Consider the following 8,796-nt stretch of genomic DNA (forward strand, 5'->3'; position numbering starts at 1 on the left):
TTATAACCAATCAATTTATTGTCAAATATGATTTCGATAACGGCATTACCGCCACCCCTACATCGTCACATACCCTATGTATGTCCGAGCCAGCATACCTATAGGTAACTGGTTGGGGCGACCACTGGACACATCGTAAAAAATGTGGTGCATGGCCTTCAGTGTACCGCCTGTCCGAGTAGGTATTTTTGACATGGCCCAGGGACAACAGCACATACCCACTGAAAGTTATCGACCAAGGACCTGGTGGCTACGGGAAATATATCTTGAAAAAGAAACTATTACATTTGAATTAATATCTGTGAAAGAACACTGTTCTAACCTCGTCAGGCGCCTGCAATGGACGCTTTTGTCAACAGCGGAAGATAACGTAGCGGCAAGAAAATTTTCCCGTCACACCGGAAAAAAAAAGAAAACAGATGCAATAGCCTACTGATGTCACATGTTGTAGCGGCTATAGTTTGGTAGTGAGCCACCATTAGTCCGATTTGGCTACGGCACAAGTCTGTTGTTCTTACTTACAAGGACACCCTATACTGTGCTTAAATACTAGTGCCAACATTGATGTCCATAAAACAATGGTGGTTGGGAATGGTGCAATATGGTAACATTTTGCACTGATACGCAGGCCCGGCAGAGATTAGAGCATCCGATACGGAAAAAAATGTTTTTTTTTTCGGAGAAAACAAGGCAATGAAAATTTGGCGAAATAATACAAACATTTTAATAAATATGAAACTTCAGCAACTGCTACTGAAAACTGCACCCTTTATGCAGCGATTTCTCGTGCGCATGTACGGACTAGAGGGTCCGAACCTCCGGCCCAACCGCACACTGCCCCTAATCATCCCTAATCTTCAAGAGATCCTGCATGAACAATATCAGATACTTTCAAGTGCTCTGCAATGGCCAACCAGCAGTCGTAGTTGAGGGCGTCGATCTGCGTGCCCTCTCCGGGCCAACACTCGATGACCCGGCTGACCACGTTGTTGATCGAGAAGTAGTTCCTCCGAATGAAGCGCCGCGCCGACGTCACAGCGGCGATCGCCTCCGCCTCGCTCATGCCCGCCGTGGCCATCACGCGCAGAATGAGCACCGCCTTCTTTTCGTACACCTCGAACGCCTCCGCGAACGGCTTCGTGCGGTCCCGCTCCAGCACAAAGCGCACGGCCCGGTGAAGCCGGGTCAGGTTCCTCTGCACGGCGACCTCCATGTGGCGAGTCGAAGACTCGGCGATGCACCGGGAGCGAACCGAGAAGGACACGACGCTCCGGTTCTGCAGCAGACCCCGACCCACCGCGGCCAGGCACTCGGGGCTCACTTCGCGCGTGCACACCAGCTCCACGTCGCTCAGGAACTCGTTGGCCGCCAGCACGGACGCGAACTCGTCGGCGGACGAGGGCTTCATGGCGTCGCTGCAGATGACGCACAGCTGGGCGACCCCGCGATTGGCTCGCAGGCCCACCGAGGCGCTGACCGCGGACCCGGGGCTCTCGCAGTCATGGAGCTTGAGCTCGACGATCGACGTGTTCGCCCTCAGGGCCTCTCGAAGGTTGTCGATCTGTCCGGGACGGGCCCGCCAGAGACTGACCGACAGGCACCGCACGAAACAGGAGCCCGACAGGGCCCGGCACAGCATGGCGAAGTACGCGTCGCTCAGCCGCCCCGCGTTCAGCTGCAAGTGGCTGGGGCACAGCCGGGGCTCGCCCAGGATGGCGCTCAGGTACTGGGCATCCGAGTTCACCCACGGCAGTTGCACGCGCGCGTAGAGGTCGTTTTGGCACAACTGGGCGGAGAGCATCCACCTGATGAAAAAGGAAAAATGAGAGCAAAGCATGCGATGCTGTTTTTGGCGGGTAGCAATTATTTCTTGCGCATTATGGCAAGAGTTCCGAGGCATGTCATACCTCGAAATAGAAGGATAGGAATCCAACGCGTAAAAGTTTCTGTGCCTTCGAGGCGAGCGCAACCTCTCTATCAGAAGTGTCGCCGTGACGCAACGTAAGCGGCAGTGCAAGAAGATCTGGTACGAGTGCTCGTTGTATGCAGAGACGAGATGTAAGCTGATGTGTATCGCATAGCTTCCTAGAAAAATTACTAGCGCTAACTAAACTGTGGCGCTGCTGTCTACCGGTGCTACTAGCACTGTGGGGCATGCGACTCTGGTAACAACGATTGTTAGCACACTGATTCGCCGAAACTGCGACTTCTTTGTTTCAAACGGCCTTGTGAACTTCTAAATTGCTCACATTCAACAAGATGTTTTGTTGCACACGTAACAATTCACGATATACTTGCACATAAGTTCAGATAGCTATTGTCCTTATGAATTTGGAAATAAAATCTGATTGCTACGAAGTTTAGAAAAGCAAAGCGTTTAGGTAACGCCACAAGTACTTCTGTAGCCACAAGCATAAAGAAACCCGATGCGGTGGTTTAGTGGCTATGGCGCTGCGCTGCTACTAACGAGGTGGGAGGTTCGACTCCCGGCCGGGTGGGCCGCACTGTGATGGGGGCCAAATTCGAAAACGCTCGTGTAACGTGCTTTGGCTGCTTGGTAGAGAACCCTACGTGGTGACCATTAATCCGGAGTCCGTCACTACGGCATACCTCCTACTCAGGTCGATGTTTATTTGCAAGTAAAACCCCAGAATATAATTTAATTAGGCGCGTAGATTAGATGAATTCGTGTACTACCCATAATTCCCGTGAATTTGTCGCAGCAATAGTGTTCCTCCTAGTAACCTTTGTGGGAAACTATGTAGCTCACCACCCGCGAGGGGCTCCTGGCACTGCCTGGTGGTCATGCTTTATTGTTAAGGATAACAAGGTCGCGTACGTATTTCATAGGTTAGGGAAAAAGAAGCTAATGACGTCGGTGAAGTGGATGTGTTATCGGGCACACTTTAGTGTACACTTATTAGGAAGAACAAACGACCGAAGTATACTTGAGGCTAGCGAACACAATTGTTATTGTTTACGCATGCCGTGTTAACATACCTGCGTAGGCGACGATGCGTGTCATCATTTTTAGCAATCGCACGTGGTGTCCTGACTTACATGAAGTCGACAATAACGCGTCGTATTTCACCAGCCATTACAATAATGTAAGCGTACAATGTGAAAGGAGTTTATTTTTTTCTTTTTCTTCATCGGGAATTTCTATCTATATATTATAAAGGGAGAAATCATTTTCTTCGCTAACCGATCCGCTCATTGACCAGATTTGTTGCACTTAAAGAAAAAGTTAAAATCTACCCACTTCAGGAAGTACATGTCTGTATCAATAGCTTTTTTTTAAATTCCTTAATATTACAAAATTTCATTAACTCAAGTATCGTGCGTACAATTCCAATTGTCACAATGTTATACTTTTGTAAACTCCGCCTATTAAGGAGGATACAGCAGAAAAAAATTCATGTAATATACGCCGCTCTGACGCATACCACTTATTTGCAAGTAGGACACTTACAAAAACCTTGCAGGCATTGTAACAATTTCACGTAATCTCCGCACTTGAATATCAGATCTGGTCGCTTTAGAGGGTCTCGCATATGCAGTTTACGTAACTATGGTATCTCCGTTTAGTGTAGAGTTACGGATTTGGTAAGCATTGTGCTGATACTTTTTTTGAAACCGTACATAAACAGGACAGTCCTAGCATATATATATATATATATATATATATATATATATATATATATATATATATATATATATATATATATATATATATATATATATATATATATATATAGCACAACTCCGCGCTTATCCCTGGTACTACTTATCCTTATCCAACAGTTTCAGTCAGGGGACCGATTGACACTGTTGGGTAAATAAACCAAAGATGACCACGAAGTTGTGCTTCTCATCTTTATATATTACCGTAAACGAACTTTTTTTGCTTCCTACAGTCGCTAGAATTAAGGTCCCTCTGTGAAAAATAAACATGAGCTGTTGTTTAACTGGAACAATTCTGCGTTTTACATGTATTTGAGTAGTTAAGTCGAAGTATGACCGAAGGTAAATGTTTTAAATGCAATACTCAACGGTATAGATACCATCAACTCTCGTGCGAAGCTTGGCGTCCGTAAACGTGTTCCCGCATGTTTTCGAAAACGCGCCTCGTGGAGAGCAGACTGCAAGCGTTTCGCTTTTTCTGTCTCACTCTATTGCGAAGCGCTAGCCGCTTACGTGCATTCGATAAAGGCCTCTTCACCCACTTGAGGTACCCACTCCCTCCCGCCACGTTGAGGGCATTACCACTGATCACAATAACCAATACGCTCGAGTGATGCGATGTGCTAGTGTGGCGTGATACAAACGTGGCTTCTGCACACATCCACGCGCGCGCTCGCGTCCACAAGCGCGCTACGTTACCCTTCGCCTAGGTATATAAGTTGCGGATGCGTAGGATAACCTAACACGCTGCGAATATTGAACATATGCAATGGCTCTTTGTCACTTCATTTGGGATTCAACTTTCTTAAATACATTTCGTTATGAAAACTAAGTTCGCACAATGTGTCCACGTTATCGGCGCCAACCCACGCTCGACTTCTTCGCGTCCATACATAGCTAGACTGTAAGGTGTATTGCTAAAGCTGTGCGGCTAATGAGATATACAAGAGCGCAAGCATTGACTTGTGCCTCGGTGCGCTAAACAAACGCAGCGGTATACTTAAAGACAAACTAACTTCGCAAGACGTTTTCCTCTCACCTCTGTTCCTCCGAGGCAGCCAAGAAGTCGACTTGCAACAACCACAGCGTCTTGTTCTTCTCCAGAGCTCTCAGCAGAGTTTGCATCTGCGGCACGTTCATGATGACGTCGCACACCATCAGCTGCCTCAGCGTGACGTTCTCTTCCAGAGCGGCCGCTACCAGCTCGGCGGCCGCGGTGTCGAACTCGCAGGCCCTGAAGGTGAGCGAGTGCAGCCCCGCGTAGGAGGATAGCACGCACCTGAGCAGCGACCCGACAGTCGGGCCCGTCACGCAGTCGCACTTGCTGATTTCCAGGTGTCTCAGCACCGTGCTCGCTTTGAGGCCCCTCAGAACGCTCGTGAAGACGTGCGTGTAGGCGTGGTAACAGAACTCGGACAGCACGGACCCACTCCTCTGAGCCAGGTCGGCGACGGTGGCCAGGAGCTCCTCGTTGTGCGGGTCTTCGGTGGGCTCGATTGTGGTGTTCAGCGCTTCCCTCAAACACAACTTCTCGAGGCGGTCGGCCGACTGAAGCAGATTGTTCAAGTACTTCAGCCCTTGCAAGTCCAAGTGGGCGTTGAACGTGAGCTCCCTCAGGTTCCGGCATCTAGAAATGCTGTCGGCGAGAATGTTGGACGCGCCGCCGGTTATAAAGGTCCTGGTCACGGTGACTGTTCTCACGGTGGCCGCGTTCGCCGCCAGCATCGCGCCCAGTTCGATCGACAGCGGGTCGCCCACGGTGGCTTCGTCCAAGAGGAGGGCCTCGAGTTTCACCACGCGGCCCAGGGAGTTCATGAGCGAGCTGCACTCGAACGCGCCGATTCCTCCTATGGCGATTTGGCGCACGTTCGGGTAAGACTCGTACAAGGAGGCGGGAACGGTCGATCGGTCCAGCTCCATGTCGCCTTGGCCGAACTTCACGGCGACGACGCACCGGTGCTTCCTCGGCAGCCAAGCGAGGAAGTAGGCCGCGTTGTAGGGACTGTTCGTGATCTTCGGCTTCTTGCTTCCCGGCCGCGTGCGCAGGCACAAGTATCCGGGTATGTGCTCCACGATATGGAGTCTCAGCGGAGCGAGGACGTCGTTCCACTTGGCCAGTTCGTCGCACAGCCAGCAGATCTTCTCCGTGTCCGGGTACGCCGAGCACTCCCGCTCTAAGTCGAGCCTCGAGAGTGCCTCGTGCCAAGACTGCTCGTCGGCCATTTTCAGTGAAGTTGCCCAAGGATCTTTAGGGTGCCCTGCGTTTTGTTGGCCAGCCGATAGGTAAGGGTAGCAACCACGAGACACAAATGCCGTATCACGCCTCCGCAGTGTTAGTACAAGGGCTTTAGCTTATCCGTAAGCGTATTGACTTTTGCGGAATACCGGTTTACCTGAGAAGCAAACGTGAGCAGCAGAGTTTAACCGGAAATGACATTCACCTATATTTCTATCACTAACTGTATTCTATCTATAGCTGCTTCTGAAGTGTCAGCAGCGACTTAATCATAACATGCGGTCTTTTTATTTTTCTTCAAGAAGAACGTCCACGTAACGGAAAAATGTACCTAACTCCTTGTGGTTGGAAAAATTGTCACAGCGTATCGCTGCCAATGTTGCTGCTGTAAAGTCACTAGATAGCCGTTGTAAAGTTACTAGTTAAACAGTTCCGAGGTAACGTCAGTGTTTCATCTAGTTACCGTCCTCATCTTCACCCTCTCCCACAATTGCCCGTGCACGATTGGCTTAATGTAGTCACATGGCATGTAGAAGGTCCCAAAGTTTTTTTCGGGTAGCGTGGTTTATGCCAGCATCTATAGGTTTACTGCACGGAGCACAGTTTTAACACGAATACTGATAATAAATGTGTAAGGACACAAACTAGGAGCTATTTGTTTGTGTGCGCATATTGAGATATTGGAACCTTTCGGGGTATGTAGAGGAGCTCCGTAGGGGAGGAGGATTAGGAAAACGAGGGAGCGTGAAAAGGTTAATGGTGTTACCTCGAAACTTACCGAATAACTTTGTTGCTGCAGTCCGTTTCTGCGCAACACGGTATTCCGACAGGGAGTTTTACGTGTCACAGGTGTCGAGGCCATAAACAGGCTAAGCAGCCCACGAATGTTGACGGCTTGCGACTAGCCAGACAAAGAAATCCTCGCTCAATGTAAGCCTGTAGCGCTCCCAACACCGCTCAGGCACATCCGACAGAAATCAGTCTATCCCACGCACTACATGCCGAACTTAATTCGTCCTGCTACTAAGTGCGTTTCTCAATGCACTCCTCTGCACCTGTGAACAGCAAGCGACCCTGCTGCGTGAGTCTCATCGCTATCAATCGACGCTATCCGGCTTCGCCAACCGGCCCAGCTTCGCGTTCACGAGCAAGTGCCGCGTTCCAAGCCATTCTGGCTATTCTTCGCTGTCTATCAACTTATCCTTAAGCACGAACGCAGCGCAACAGAAGCCGTCGTGAGCACTTCAAGATAACATACCTTCGCGCAGATTTTCAACAGGTCGATGATCGGAGCATCACGGAATGAAAAAGTGGCGTAGCTAGTTGATCTTCAAACTCTCCGTGAGCGCGTCTCCTATGGCGTCTCCCCGAGACGCGAGCAGACGAGAGCAACGCGCAGTCAAATTGGTTGCGAAACTTCGGCGGACGCCCTGTCACGGTCGGCCGAATCGACTCGCCAGCGCATCGAAGGCGTAGAAAGCGTCGCTTTCAATAGAGCGTATGATTTCTCTGGCGTCGTCCGAAAGGGGGAACTTAGCAGCAGTGATTATCTACAAGAAGCTGGTAACATCTTACCTTTGTCGTTGCTTCTGGCAGGTCTCTCCTCGGTTTCTTGCCACCGATGCGGCGAAGGCAGCGTGGCTGTCGTCGTGGCTACCTCTCGCGTGCAATTTCACGTGCGTTCATGTTAGAATGATGATGATAGGGGTTGCCTACAGAGGCTAGGAGCCTGTGCATTCTACAACATGCAATGGCTGATTGCTGGAAGAAGTTAGCGATCACGAATGCTAAACAAAATATGTTACAAACAGCGTCCGTCTCGTCGCGCATATATGTTCGCGTTGTCAGTGTGGTTCTTTAGTCTGTTCTAAACTCACCGCCGCTTCCCAAGTATAGTGCTTAGAATATACTTACTAGTGTGCCGACCACGGGCTTCGCGGTGGCACGGAGAATTATGCCTTACGCAGGCGGCCACCAGGCGGCGATAGCGTAGAGACCGTGCTATACCAAGCGGCGTCTCTTGCCAATGCGCGCTTGCGAGAGATGCCGATGGGCTGTCCCAGCCCGTTTCACGCTGCGGAACGTTAATCGAGGTGCAAAACGTAATCAAAAGAATGTTTTTTTGCGCTTACAAATGATCGTTAGCACAGTTATCATTAATACGCTGCAGGATACCGGGTGTTTCTTAGAAGAATACCAATGAATAAATACGTGGTTTCCCAAGAAGCATAACTTTTTTTTCAGAGTAAACTATTATGTGCGACACATGTCCACAAATTCTAAATTCACACCAATTTGTAGCTAATTAGGATAAATTTACTAATGGTCTGTTCACTCACCTAACGGCACTTATTGCGACTCACGTTAATTAAACAGGGCAAATTTTCATGGGCGACACAACGTGCATTACGGACTATAGACATTGGAGTTGTACTTTCTTTTGCGAAGCAATGTACAAACTTCGTTTAACTTGTTCCAAAGGTCCGTAGTTAGTCTTCGATCTGCCCACTTTATATTCTTCTCCCACTCGGCTAAAAGTACTGGGTCAGCAGGCACGCTGAATAATGAGACCCGCTCGTTGTTCGAGCGGTATTCACTCGTACAATACGGGTCAAAACATGTGCTGTCTTTACGCCTCGTCTTCTGCGACGACATCGACGTTCCGTGAACAGGCACAAGTGCGATCCGCGCGCACAGAAAAGAAACCCAGCAACATGCGGAGGCACCATACGCTACTTGCTCGAGATCAACGACGCGCCGCAACCGACTGCGCTTACAAACGCGCATCCGAAGCGCGCGCCAGACGCGCCGCTCGGTTAGCATGGTCCCGAAGAGTGTCGCCATCTGGTGGCCTCCGGGGGAAGCCATCACCAGCG

At 49.7% G+C, this 8,796-nt stretch overlaps 1 protein-coding gene across 1 annotated transcript; it reads right to left on the reverse strand.

Annotated features, from left to right (window-relative positions):
• Positions 1 to 700: 700 nt before the first annotated feature.
• Positions 701 to 7,889, reverse strand: LOC135914464 (uncharacterized). The gene is made up of 4 exons (XM_065447329.2): positions 7,835 to 7,889; positions 7,496 to 7,579; positions 4,724 to 5,942; positions 701 to 1,805 (listed from the first exon to the last, which is right to left on the reverse strand). The coding sequence occupies exons 3-4, from the start codon at positions 5,905 to 5,907 to the stop codon at positions 851 to 853; spliced, it is 2,139 nt and encodes a 712-aa protein (XP_065303401.2). The 5' UTR covers positions 5,908 to 5,942; positions 7,496 to 7,579; positions 7,835 to 7,889; the 3' UTR covers positions 701 to 850.
• Between the last annotated feature and the right edge of the window lie 907 nt (positions 7,890 to 8,796).

Source organism: Dermacentor albipictus, chromosome 6, assembly GCF_038994185.2.
Source record: "Dermacentor albipictus isolate Rhodes 1998 colony chromosome 6, USDA_Dalb.pri_finalv2, whole genome shotgun sequence".
NCBI lineage: Eukaryota > Metazoa > Arthropoda > Arachnida > Ixodida > Ixodidae > Dermacentor > Dermacentor albipictus.

What these genes read in the sequence shown, in the direction of transcription:
- LOC135914464 (XM_065447329.2), bottom strand. Translation starts at nt 5,907, where the DNA reads ATGGCCGACGAGCAGTCTTGGCACGAGGCACTCTCGAGGCTCGACTTA. An exon ending in GCTGCCTCGGAGGAACAGAG is followed by an intron (nt 1,806 to 4,723) that starts GTGAGAGGAAAA and finishes CTTTTTCATCAG; the next exon opens with GTGGATGCTCTCCGCCCAGT.